General features: G+C 35.5%; 1 protein-coding gene across 5 annotated transcripts in view; it reads left to right on the forward strand.

Annotated features, from left to right (window-relative positions):
- The window catches only part of VPS13B (vacuolar protein sorting 13 homolog B), a 411,590-nt gene that overhangs the window by 189,898 nt on the left and 207,709 nt on the right, over positions 1 to 13,983 (forward strand). For 4 of the 5 annotated variants that reach the window (XM_040695919.2, XM_040695916.2, XM_025148060.3 and 1 more), the window contains exon 21: positions 4,470 to 4,617. In XM_040695919.2, coding sequence (XP_040551853.1) covers positions 4,470 to 4,617 — 148 coding nt within the window. The remainder of the gene's footprint in view (positions 1 to 4,469; positions 4,618 to 13,983) is intronic. The other variant, XM_040695918.2, reaches the window with a different exon arrangement.

The following is a 13,983-nucleotide window of genomic DNA, read 5'->3' on the forward strand; positions in this document are numbered from 1 at the left end:
GTTTCACAGGTAGCAAATTGTGTCTGGGGGTGAGGCTTCTGAATTGAGTCCAATATGTCATAGACTCGTGCTTCATTTTTGACTTTCTTACAATGTTTTATTTCCTATCTTTGAATGTTCTTTTACTTTTGTTACCAGGGATGTTACTATATGGACAGTCAGCTGAATATGAGCCAGCAGTGTGCCCAGATGGCCAAGAAGGCCAGTGACATCCTGGCTCGTATCAGGAATGGTGTAGTGAGAAGGACTAGGGAAGTAATCCTGCCCCTTGTACTCAGCACTGTTGAGGCCTCACCTCATGTACTGTGTTCAGTTTTGGACACCTCAGTACAGAAAGGACGCTGAGGTGCTGGATCAGGTCCAAAGAAGGGCAGCAAGGCTTGTGAAGGGCTTGGAGAATATGCCCTACAAGGAGAGACTGAAGGAACTGGGGCTGTTTAGTCTGGGGAAAAGGAGGCTGGGGAAAAGGAGGCTGAGGGAAGACCTTATTGCTCTCTTCCACTATCTGAAAGGTGCTTACAGCGACAGTGGCGTTGGTCTCTTCTCACTGGTGACAGGTGACAGGACAAGGGGAAATGGCCTCAAGTTGTGCCAGAGGAAACTTAGGTTGGATATCAGGAAACTTCTTTACAGAAAGGGTGGTTAAGCACTGAAATAGGCTCCCCAGGTGGTTGAGTCACCATCCCTGGATGTGTTTATAAACCGTTTGGATGTGGTGCTCAGGACATGATTTAGCGGAGGGTTGTTAGAGTGTGGGTAGTACGGTCAGGTCCTGGTTGGACTTGATGATCTTTAAGGTCTTTTCCAACCTGAGCTGTTTCATCATTCTATGATTCTATATAGACATCCCTCAAATGGAAGTTACTCGTCTGCTATTTGTTGGGTTTCCTTTAGAAAGCACTCCCATGTTCCCCGATTTACCCTTCGTCTTCTTCAGACTCGCATGAAAGTATAATTCAGAAAGAAAATATTTAATGACAGAAAAACCCAAGTAAAAATAAAATAAATATTAATTCTACCTGGGGGAAATTTCCAATAGCTCTTTTTACAGAATATTTTAGCTTTATTTGGCATATCACCACCTAAATCAAGAAATAGTTGGGCCTTGGTATTTTTGGCACATTATTTTTTGCAGGCTCTCTTTTATAGTTCTTTGCCTTTCTCTAATTTTAGAAGATCTTTATCAATTGCACGGCCATATTGACTGCACATTATGAAGTAAAATATTAAATATATGTCTGATACTTTTGTATGGACATATCACATATATTTTGAATATACATACATAACATTGTGTGTGATTTGTTAGATTACTTGTGTTAATAAAATTTAAATTTGGAAAAAAAAATTCCTATAGTTTTTTAACCACCCTTTAGACAATTAATCATCATAATTATACTGGAAAAATTGTAAAATCTAGTATTCATTGTATAATAATCACAAAATATTATCACATTCAGACACCTGCGGTAAGCATCCCAGAATAGAATACGATTTTGATTTTAACTCTGAAAACAAAATAGTTTAAATCAATAACCCCAAATCACTGCCCTTATAGGTCGTGAATTTGAGTTTACTTTTTAAGTGCAAACAGTCATCCTATATAATATATGGAAATTGATTATTTTTTTCTTGTAAAAAGCATCTTTCTGATTATCTTGAGTCATGCTCTATGCACAGTATTCTGCAGTGTAAAAAGTCTTCACATAAATGTTTCTGTAGTTCCATAACTTTATTGTGTTCTTTATCTTCCTTATAACACTACCATTTAATAACCATAAAACTTACATCCCAAGTAGGTGCACCTTTACTCATGCTACTTTATTGCCAGCTTTTTGGACTGTTGTGATGGAATGCTTATGAAAACACTTGACTGCAATGTCTCCTTTCTCATTAGATTCATCTTCTCATGCAGCTGCAGTGCTCTTGTCATCTGCTATTTCCCAAGCCACAATTTCCTCATCACTCTGTGGCTAAAACCCAAATCTTGATGATCTTTTTCCATCTAGTTCAGTGCTGATCTTTCATCTTCTTCATTCTTTTAACCAGAAATCTTTTGCCAAAAATCTGACAAGATTGTACTGGGCATCATCAACAGCAACATCAGGCTTGATTTCAGTGAGCAAAGATGAAACAGCTGTTTCATTGTCCAGATCAGCACTCAAACACTTAATATTAGGTCTTAATTTTTTCCAGCTTTGCCTGGCTGTGATAGCCTTGATGTTATTCCTTGTATGACTAGTGGTGTAACTTATTATTGTGTGTTGGTGATCCATTTCTTCAGTCATTCAGAAACAGATACTGCTTCTTCAGAAAATTTTCCATCCTATTGTCTTTTGTACTGTCTTGTATTATCTGCATTTGTTCTTCAGAACTCTTGCTTCACTTTGGTAAGTCAGGAATCTTAAGATGTTACATCCAGAAATGGCAAAACACGACTCAATGGTGACTGTCTTGGCTAAGCTGCAAGTGGCTTTACCATTTGCAAGACTGTATCAGATAAACTGCTGAATTTTGAAAATAAGTGCTGTAATATGTCTGACCAAAGTGTATAAAACCTGAGACTCTCTTTCGCTCTCTACATATGCACAGACATGTGGGAAGTATTTCTGTGGTGTAAAACTCGTCTTTTCAAAGCACATTGGTGTCCTCTAGCCGTAACAACAATAAAAGCCAAAGTGCCATGTTACTGTCTTCTGGAATGGCTTTTTAGTGCTTTTGGTGACAAAGCTGATGATACATTCAGAGAGAGGAGGAGGGATGAGAGTTCTGTTTGTCATTGGCATTAGTATTTTCTTATTAACTTTGCATACCACTGTATATGTATGATGATTGTTTTTGCTGGAATGGGATTAAATAGTTGATTGTCTGTCTTATTTTAATTTACTTTTATAGTGGAAAATGGTAAAGGCGTTTGGAAGACATTCTCCTTCAATTAAATGATTTTTCTGTTTGTTTTGGGGTTTTGTATGTGTGCACGTGTTGCACACTGCTTGACTCAGTGATCTGTTTTCCATTGGAGAAAATTTACAAGCACATTGCCCGCCTCACACGAATTTGTTTCCCACAGAGATTCCTAATGCAACGTGTGAGGTTTCTCATTACCCAGCTATATGGATTACATTTTCACTCCAATACCAACAAAATTAAATTACACAAAAATTGATTAAGATGCATGTAATCCTAATGTCTGATCTTTAGAAAAAAACTTTTACCATCTTTAAATGATAACCCTCTGCAAAATCAACGGTAGAAACACTCTGCAATTCTCAACTTGGATGTGCTTACAATTTACCTAGCAGCTATTACTACAGCAAAATGCTAACAGCCAGCTGTGTGCAAAATGGGGAATTCAGTTTTTAACTGATTTTTGCTTCTCTTGTTCATGTTAATTAAAGAAAAATCTCATGAGGAAAAATATTGACAGCAAACACAGTGATTTGTATTAATTCATGGACCTCCAGTTCCAGAGCTATTGGTTTTACTGTACTTATTTGACTTTTAATCTTTGAAATAAGAATGTAGCCTTTCAACCTATATTTGAATGTCTTCGATTTTGTTTATCAGTATCATGTTTTGAGCAGTTTGTAATTTTATTGATTCACTTAAAAAACAAAACATAATTCAGTGTTGGTTATTACTAGTCACGCTACATGCTTCTTTTTATTTTAAATTGTGTGTCATTTCATTAGAAAGATAATTGACGAGGGTCAATACATTTCTTTACAAAACCTTAAGGTTTTTCATATCTGGCTAAATTCGGTTTCTTCTAAACATGTAGGTAATGATTTTTCTTTGATCCCTCAGCATGGTATTTAAGGTTAATAAATTCTTTTTTGTTTGTCTTCAGAAGAATAGCACTAAAATAAGGAATTGCAAGTGCATGCCTGAATGTAATGTTTCAGCTGTTCAGTGAAAATGTAAATATTTGTTTTCATAAGATCACAGAATCATAGAATGGCCTGGGTTGAAAAGGATCACAATGATCATTGAGTTTCAACCCCCCTGCTATGTGCAGGGTCGCCAACCATTAGACCAGGCTGCCCAAAGCCACATCCAGCCTGGCCTTGAATGCCTCCAGGGATGGGACATCCACAACCTCCTTGGGCAACCTGTTCCAGTGCGTCACCACCCTCTGTGTGAAAAACTTCCTCCTAATATCCAACTTAAACCATCCCTGTTTCAGTTTAAAACCATTCCCCATTGTCTTATCACTATCAACCCTCATAAACAGCCATTGCTCCTCCTGTTTATATGCTTTATAATATGTTTGTTGATCAGGTCTTTACCTTTGGGCTTGATGAAGTATGGGAGATATGGATTGGGTACCATATTTTCCAGTCATCATTTCAAGCTGTCTTCTGTAAATATCCAAGTACACAGTTTAAGACATGCTTCTCATGATAATGTCATGATTTGTGATTAATGTTTTTTGTTTCGAGTGGTTCTCAAGGCATTTCTTTTTCCAGCAGTCTGTAGGAGCTGTTCCACTTGGTGTGTCAGTAGCTCGAAAAAAAGAGGATGAAGCATCAGTTGGAAGCGCACCTCTGGCAAGGCAGCAGTCAAATCAAGCTTCTGAGTATGCCAGCAGTCCTGTCAAAACAAAAACGATAACAGGTATGATCACACCTTGATTGAAACTAACCAGTAGCTTTTTTAGACTCACTCAATGAATTGCGTGCACAGTTTGGCAGTACCAACTATGAGAGTACTGTGGAACAACTTTAAGATTTACAGAAATTTTGTCCCAGAAAATGGCAACTTCCTTAATAAAAAAAAAAATCATCAAACTTGTGATTTTAAAATACACACGCAATATATATCTCATTTTTAGTTTAGATACCACGCCTGGGGTCCTGATCCTAATTGCTATTTACTAAGACAAGATAAAGGATGCAAACTTTCAGTAGAAGAGAGCTATATGGCTTTATAGTTAGTATTTTAGTCCGTAATTTTGTCAGACTCTGTGTGTTCATATTAATCTTTGTTTTCAGTCAAACTGTTCACATTGTTTCCAACCTGGCATGTATGCAAGTCTCAGCAGAACTAAGATTTGTGCATAAACACAGTAAAATTCACAGTTTTCAAAATTACTGTCCCACAGAAAATATATTTGTTGCCACTTCTGTTTCCAGTGTTCAAGAAATTATTCAATTCAGGATTTTTCCTTGGCACATTGGGAGTGCTAAAGTTACATTTTGTTATTGCTAATCAAGATGATACGGCATTCTGGGATTTTGTAGGCTATTTAATCATACAGTACTGTCTGCAAGTTGTAAAATAGGACATCATCCAACAAAAGTGACTATTCAGCTGAGACTTGTGATAATCCTTCTGAAATATAATGAACAAATTCTCTTTTCTTTTGCATTGATGTTTATTTCCAGATAATCATGAAGTACTTCAAGATGTTGTCTGCTGAAAATGAGTTTATGAACTTGTCCATTAGTGGTAGAGTTTAATTTGAGATAAAAAGTACTAAAACCAGAAAATCTGTTTGCTGAATATTACAAGAGTTGCCATGTTATTATTGGTAGAATAATAGAAAACTCTTGAAATTTAATTGATTTCATTTATACATATTTCTTATTTTTTAAGATCTGTCTTTTTATTTTACCATTCGTTAACGAATATCCTTTGGTTTTGTTTGTAATGAAACAACTGAATTAAGTATATTCTTTATTTTACTATTTGTAGCATCTATAGTTCTGCTATACCAATGTCATAAGTGATCTGTGTTGTGTCCAGACATTTCCTGTCATGCATGAAGCTGTAACTTACAAGAGAAACTTATGGCATTTTTAGTTTTGATATTAAGAAATAGTATTTAAAATGTCCTTTGTAAAACCTTTCTTTGAAGAGACATACATAGTCCAGGAAGGATACTCATGAGGAAATCTTATTTGTTTTGTTTAGTGTCTGATGTAGTTTGAAAGAATTGTATTCATCATCCCTTTTTGTGTGAACAAAACCTAACTGTAGCAAAGCTTTGGAAAGTTTGGTGACAAAAATTGTTCTTTGACTCGGAGAAGCAGGGACTTGCTTGTGTTTTGGAGTTATGTAAGCATTCTAATAACATATACGGGTGCTTTCATTTATTGTATTGAAGTTTGCTCTTTAACTCATCAAAATAAGTGTCAAAGACTCTATTAAAGGTCGGACTCACAAAGTGAAGTTTATAAAAAGAGGTTAAGGAAAACTAGAGGTGATAAAATCAAGTTACCCATATCTTTTCCTTTGAGTTTTTCTTACATACTTTTTCACTACTACCTCCATAAGAATCAACCTGTAAGAATATTGACTTTTTCTCATTTCTTGGACAATGGGAAATGGTGTCTGTTTAAAAATAAGGTGGACATTACATTTTGTTTGTTTTTAACACGTGCCATGCATGACACAGTTGCTTGTTTGAAGACTAGCCAATGTTTTGAAATGTGTCTCTGTTTGTTACGCTCTGGAGATAAAATGTCAGGTGTAAAACATCTGAAGTATTTGAGATTTACCTGCAAAAAAGGGGAGTTCAAATATAAAATGAATGCCAAAAAGCAAAAGGATTGTCTACTGAAGAAATAATTTAAAGGGATGCTCTGTCCCTTTCAGAAGAAAGAAAGGAGAGCTATGTCTTACTGCAGTGCCATGCAGTCTTGTCCCCCATATTCCCTCATGGCATTTCAGGTGATGTTAGAAGCTTCTCCATCTCTTTGACAGTATTGGAATTGGACTGAAAGATTGAGGGGACAGTAAAAACTAGCATGCATGTTGCATCACAAAATTGTTTCTCTTGTTATGAAGCTCCCAGTGTAAATGGTTAGAAAAGGTAGAATGACTGCAAGTGCAAAAGGTGAGATCTCATTCTGAGAGAAATTCCAGTGGATAATATCTTTCATAATTTATTTCTGTACAGATAGATGCATGATGTGCTGAAATACAGTGAATGAATGACTTATTAAACTGAAAATAGAGTGCCTGCAATTCTTTTCCTTTGTTTTTCCTTTTTGAATGGATCCCTTTTATTGATCCCTTCTATTTTTCACCTGATTTCCTTTCTTTCAATTTTCACCTACTTTCTGTCTGTGTTTTCTTTGTTTGTCTCATCTTTTTGAAAATAGGAATAAAAAGTACACTGATTACAGGTCTATGACTACCTATGCTGTAATAACTTTTTAGATAAGATGAACAACAGTCCTCGTAAGCCCCGTATCTCTTAAGAATCAAAGCTGTAGCTACAGATGCCTTAAGGAATCAGAAACCTGAGACTATTACATGGATAGCAAGCACATATGCACAGTCTACGCAGATTGAGAGAGGTTATATCTTAAAATCATGCTATTCAGGTGATGAGTTGGAATTTACGCTTTTCAAGTCTAGCATAATCTTAACAGCGACTCCATTGAGAATACTTAGAAACCAACTCTATGTATTAAATGAAAGCAGTTTGTAATCACAGCTGTAAAATGATTTAAAACATTGATCTTGAGTTCAGTTTATTAGCTAATGGTTGCTGAGACATTGCCAAAAGTGAAGCATGGGAAAAGAGCAAAACTGCTATTTATATGGCATGTCTGTGAAAATCCAAGTTTTCTGTTCTTAAGTCTCAAATGGAAGTTATTTATAAATCTCCTTAACCACAGAGGCCTCAAAAACAGAGTAAGATAACAGAATATATGGTTTAAATTTTGTATGATGTGGCCATAAACAAGCAAGATAATAAAGAAAGAATATTAAAAAAAAAAAAAAAAAAGGATTTGCCTGATTTCCTTCATCTACCCACTTCTCCCATTTTCAGCAATTCAGTGGTACCCTGTTAGTTCAATGAAAAGTGATTTGCAGACTTGTAGTGGAGGTGTAGCTCTTTCGAGTGGGTATTGGCAGAATGTTTAATATGTGTGTAGCGTGCCTGTGTAGGAAGGTAATATGGGTTGCCGAGTAAATATGGCAGTGCCTGTGGGATGCTGCTCAGCCAGGGGCACATTGATGCCCAAGCTGGGATCCATCCAAACATGAGCCACACAGTGGAACTCATTGAAGCAGACTGTTTGGTACATTTTGCAAGATGGATGTGATATATGAGGGTATCACAACTAGAATGCTGAACTAGATTCCTGCTAAATTGAGCTGTTGGAATGCAAAAGAAACTTTGGCAAATGTCAGAGAAATCTAGCTGCTGAAAAATCAATGGATTATATGAAGCATTTGAATTAGTACATTGCTATTTCTGCTCAATGAACTGAATGATTATCGTTTATTCATGCCTGTCTTGGAATGTATTACTGATGATTTATTTGGGAAGATGAATGAAATTAAACAGATGCTAAGTAGGCTAAGTAAAATATAGGAATTTAAATCTGACACGCATTTACCTAAGGTGCCTGAAAGTACAAGGGCTGTCATATTTTTATAACTGGATTGTAGTTCTTGGAAGGATTACTTAAATAGAAGGTCTCTGGGCTCAGATAACTTAGAGTAACTTCTAAATGGCAAGGCAGTCACATACCTATACCGAGAAATAATTATTGTAGGTTGTTGTGTGTTGGCATGATTTCTTCAGTTCCATGTGTGGACTTTAAGAGTATTAGGAACACAAATCCAGTGTAGTAAATCAAATATGCTTTCTGTATGGAAAAATTAAAAGTTGAAAGAAAAAGATGTGGGTTTTTGTTTTATATTATTTAAAAACTTAAGGAACAGTCAGTGTATTTTTAAAAAGTAAGGCAGACAAGCAAGCAGATTTCCTCCTGTGTTTACCAGGAAAGTTGTTGCAAACCCGAAGGCTGACATTCTTTCTTCATAATGCACTAAGTTATTTGGAATTGAAAGCAATGTTCAAACAAATTCAGGCATGGGCTTTAATTATGAACTCACATCTAACATGTTTTGATAGTGACTAGTATAACAGCTCAGTATTGCCTGTGAAAATCCATTATTGATTTGTACAAAAGTGTCCTTCTTTATTTATTTTCCCTGTACTAAATAGATTATTTTTTTCCCAAAAATCGTGCAGCAATAATTGGATTTGATGGGAGAAAAAGCCATTCTGTAGCTAACTCCCACTTTCACACAGATAGCTTTTTTGCTTGCATAACCACATCCATATCACATTCAATTCGAGTTACTAGCATACATTTGCTCTACTAAAAGACGTTACTAAGAAATCCAAAGATTCCATATTTTAATGTTTTTGACACACCACCACAAAAATTAAGTTGTGAATACTTCTGAAATGCTTTGATGGGTACTGGTAGTCCAGAAAATATCCATCCATACATCTATCAGCCTCACCTAATGAGCATGCTACTTAGATGAACTTTTCATTTTTAAATTGGATTGTAGGAAATATTAGCACACAAAGTTAGAAAACATTTTCAGCAAGTTAATCCTCTGTTTCTGTAATTTCTTTTCTGTATGTATATGTATATATACTTATATATATATAAACACTTGTAATATTAAATCACGGAGCAAAATTACTGCACGGAAATGAATTGCATTGAGAACAAAAATTGTTCCTTTGGCATAATATATATAAAAGCGTGATTCATTTGTAATACTTTCATGTATCTCTCTGTATGTAGTTATGTACCTTGTTCTGCAATTAAAAAAATATACGAATGTAGGAAGAAAACCGAAATGCCAACCAAAGGACAAACAAGCTTTTATATGAGTTTCAGTGATTTTTGCTTTAGCTCATATTATACACGGAAGTTGAGAACTGCTGGTTTACAGAACAAAAGAAGGAAATTTTAAGTAGGTGGTAAGTGTGCTATGTTTTTCCTGTAACCTATGAAGAAACTATTTAATCTTCTGAAACAAAAAATACAAAAAGAAAAAAGGATCTGTAGTCCATTTAGGTTTTCAATCTTTCAAAGTTGTTTGAAGTTTGAATTTTCTCCTCCACTGCTTTTCAATCTCATTTCTAATCCCTCAGACTCCTTGATCAGTTCCTCAATGGCTCGCATTAGTAGCAAACACTTTGGTTTTTTTTCTGTTTCTGATAAAAAAGCTGTATCTAATGCATGAAAATACATACATTTATTAAGAAACACCAATGAGTACTTTGACACTACAGACAACTTGTAATTTTATTAGATAAACCTTTTCAGAAAGAGCTTTACCTTGACTTAATTTACTGTTCGTGTGTTTTGCTGCCATGGCCTCTTAGTATCTATGATTAACTTGCAGTAGCATTTTTCTCAGCTCAGCTCATTTCTAACATGTGAGAAGTATATGACAGATGATGTGAGGTGGAAAGCAAAGTTTGCCTAGCATGCTGAGGTCATACGATGTACATTTTGAGTAAAGTCATGCACTGGGAGAGACTATCCTGCTGAAGACTGCAGCATGGACATCTATGTGTGAACTTTGCCTTTCATTAGGAACCTTCTGAGCTTTTAGAGATCACTGACAGTATGGGTTTGCCTGCAGCAAGATGGCCTTTTCCAACCAGAAAGGAGTTGCTCTACCCTCTATATGTATAAACTGCCAGAGGCACACAGTGGGCCAGGAGAAAGGAGTCTTATGTCAGTAGAATGAGACATGATAGAACTGCACCACATACAAATTAGGAATAAGATATTAGCATTATAATTTACCTGCTTTGAGTTCAATTACCAGTTGTAAGGAAGGCAGAACCAAAAGCATGTGGCCTCTGATGAGTGCAGATTACTGGTGGTCCTCAACCCAGTAGTAGAAAAATTCTGATCTGTGGTCTTTGCTTTTATTACTAGATGAAATGTCCATTTGCCCCCAGATCATCTCACTTCAAAGAGTTTATTTTCCCTTTTGCATTCTAAAGTCACTAAATATAGCACTAATTTTCCCAAAGTTATTTTTAGAACATCTGTTTTGTTGATCAAAGTTCTAAAGCAAACAGTTCCTGGTAAGCCAGAAAAAAGGAGAGACCTATGTCTTTATTAAAAAAACAAACACATCTGTATCTAGAATTTATGCCTGTAAATCTTCTTTAGTGTCATCTTCAAAGAGAGGACACTTAGAATTAATTTTGAAAGACTGCAACTTTAACAATAAATTCTGAAATGAATTGTGGAAATTACTGCTTTTGGTAGCTCAGTCCTGGTTGAAGCAGATCAGTCATTTTCAGAAAGTCTGTTCATTATAGACATTACGGTGTGTCCTCTGAACTGGGGGAGTGTGGCAGCCTCGGAGTGACTGCTTTGAAAAAGATGTAGTGTATATTTTTACTAAAATAGCACTTAGGTATTATGGGACTTGAGGAGAAAGTATGAATCAATACATTGGTTTTCTTTAAAATTCAGCTTTGTACAACCCAAGGTAACCCCCCTCTCCTTTTTCCTTTCTCAACAGTTTTGTAAATGTTTCAGACAAATCCTATTTTCTATCCAGCTATTGCTGACTGGCTCCTGGCTTCAGCACAGGGCTGATTACTGTGCCAGGAAATGTTCCTGGATTTTTCAGTTCAGTAGTAGCTGAGTAGCATAATTATTTTAGTAGATTAACCTTCATACTGAGACAGATGGAGCTGATCCAGTCTAAGTATCTACTATAGAGGAGTAGCCAAACACACTGGATAGCCATACCAGACTACAGACTCTTAGCAACTGTCATCTCCTGATAGCCTTGCCTGGTGGGAATTGTGACATTGTTCTGCCTCAGCATCCCTTCAGACAAAGCTGTGGTTCTTGCCAGTACAGGGTTAAAAAGAAAAAAAAAAAAAAGAAAAAAAAGAAAAAAGAAGAAAGAAAATGAAAGAAAACAGGGAAACAACAAAAGAGATTACTTCTTTCTTCTTCTCTTTTCAGGAGTTACAGGAGTTATTTCTGAACAAGTTTCTTTCCACCCTGAAGCATCTCTTATTACGAAACATCTCTTATTACGAAACATCTCTTATTACTTCTCTGGTTTTTGGGATTTGTGATTGAATGGGTCTTTATGTTGTTTGCATTTCAGACACTTTTTTTTTTTTTTTTTTCACCTTTTGTTGAGTATGGGGTATTAGAGTGAAGCTGTTCTCTATCGTAGGTACTCCTGGAATTAGAAACAACTTTGCAGATTTAAGTTGTGCATACATGGAGAAAAACAAGTGAAGTTTCAGCTATCTAATTTTAGTTTTAGTTCATAGGTATTGGTTTCTGGCATTAGAGGGTTGGTTCCCCTAAATGAGAGAGATTTACTGAAGTGTGTTTCCCAGCCAAGAAAACATGGCAGACTGGAGCAAAACCTAGTTTTAGATCCCATTCATGGGGAACACACTTGTCCAGTGGCATAAGGTGTTGATATTCCTTGCTGACTGTGCTGAGGAATACAGTTTTATGTTCTGTTTGTCTTCTCATCCTAACCTGAGGAATTCGTCCCTCTGATATTTTCAAAGACTCAGAATGACTTTACATAATGTTCTCCCCTTTACCCACCCTTGTATTGAGTTCTCTGTTCCACTCTGTTGTTTTCATCTTTCTTCTTACTCTGGCTGTTCCTGATTCTTACCTTGTATTATGTGCAGCATAGGGCCTGCCTACACAAAGATTGTGTTGTGAACTCAGGTCTAATAAGAATGTAAAAAGGCAGTGCCTATTCCTTGCTAAATGTCTTAGTTTTAACATGATACATTTGTAGTATGGATTGAATGCTCACTACATGGCATAAATGTCAAAAAAAGAAAACATTATGAAATAGTTACTCCATGGTGCTTTTCCATATGGAACAATTACTTTTTGTCTTTCCAGCACAACTGACAACATACTATCCTGAAATGTCATGCTTTCTGCATTCTAATGATCCAGTTTTAACTGTCTAAAATTGTAACAGATCCGTAATTGCAGCCAGAAAGATCTGAGAGATTAAAAATTCTCATTCTTTTTACTGTCTTTCTTAGAATCATTTGATTCCTTCTCCGTTTACTATAATGTTTCTCTTTCAGATTATTCAAATATTAATCGTTGAAGGATTGCATCCAGAGTATTAATCAACTCTGATCATTTTTAGCCTTGATTGAAAAAATATCAAAATTATTCCTCAAGTGGTATGAACTTTGCATACTGTTAACAGAAATTCACCTTTCAGACGTTTCATTTTTAATTCTTTGGCTGTTTGCTTGCATGTTCAAAATTGAATGAAGACCATTGATATATATAAAGGGACATATGATTTTGCCTGCCTGAGTTGCACTGGTAGCATAATTTTGTTTTAAGAATTTTTTTGTAGTTATTATGCTACAGATTTCTCCTAGCTGTATAATTTGGAAACATAAATAGTCACGCTTGCGGAGATTTTAATTTAGTTTACAATGAAGTCGTTAAGAGTTCATAATTCACTCCTGCAGTTTTGTCAGCTCAACAAGATGCACACCAATACTGGAAATATTAAGGAGGCTGACAGTAATTTAATGCATATCCCAAAACACAGAAGGAGCACATACTCTGTAAGAGATCACAGGAGAAACTGTGTACTCCTCATACATTTTTAAATGATTTTGAAATTACCACTGGATACGTTTTGTATTGCTACTTTGCTTGTATTCAATTTAATGCTAGTATTATCTAAAATCTTTTCATGTTCATGTTACTAGATACCTAAAGATTTAAGGAAGCTTATCTTTTTACTAGAAATCATTGAATTTAGCTGAAATATTTCACAGTTACTTCCATACCTTTTAAATTGTTTCATTTTCAGATCTTTTTTTTTAATGCATACATGTAGTTTATGCTTAGTGATTTTTTTTTTTTTTTAAGAAAACTACTTAATGGCTGTAATTTAATATGGACTTCATTTCTTACAACTTCAAAAAACTAAAACCTTTTTCAGATTACCCTGGCAGTTATGTGTGTGAAAACATCTTCTACTGCTATTCTGTCACCAAATAGGTTATCACACTTTGGAAACTGACTTAATTTGCTTAGGTCATGTTTTCTTCATAATATTTACTTAACAATTTAAGTTAAAAAATTAAGAATTTCTCCAAGTGCTTTTGATACATTGCATTTCTCAATAGGCTTAACTGATGCAGTTCTA

Source organism: Gallus gallus, chromosome 2, assembly GCF_016699485.2.
Source record: "Gallus gallus isolate bGalGal1 chromosome 2, bGalGal1.mat.broiler.GRCg7b, whole genome shotgun sequence".
Lineage (NCBI taxonomy): Eukaryota > Metazoa > Chordata > Aves > Galliformes > Phasianidae > Gallus > Gallus gallus.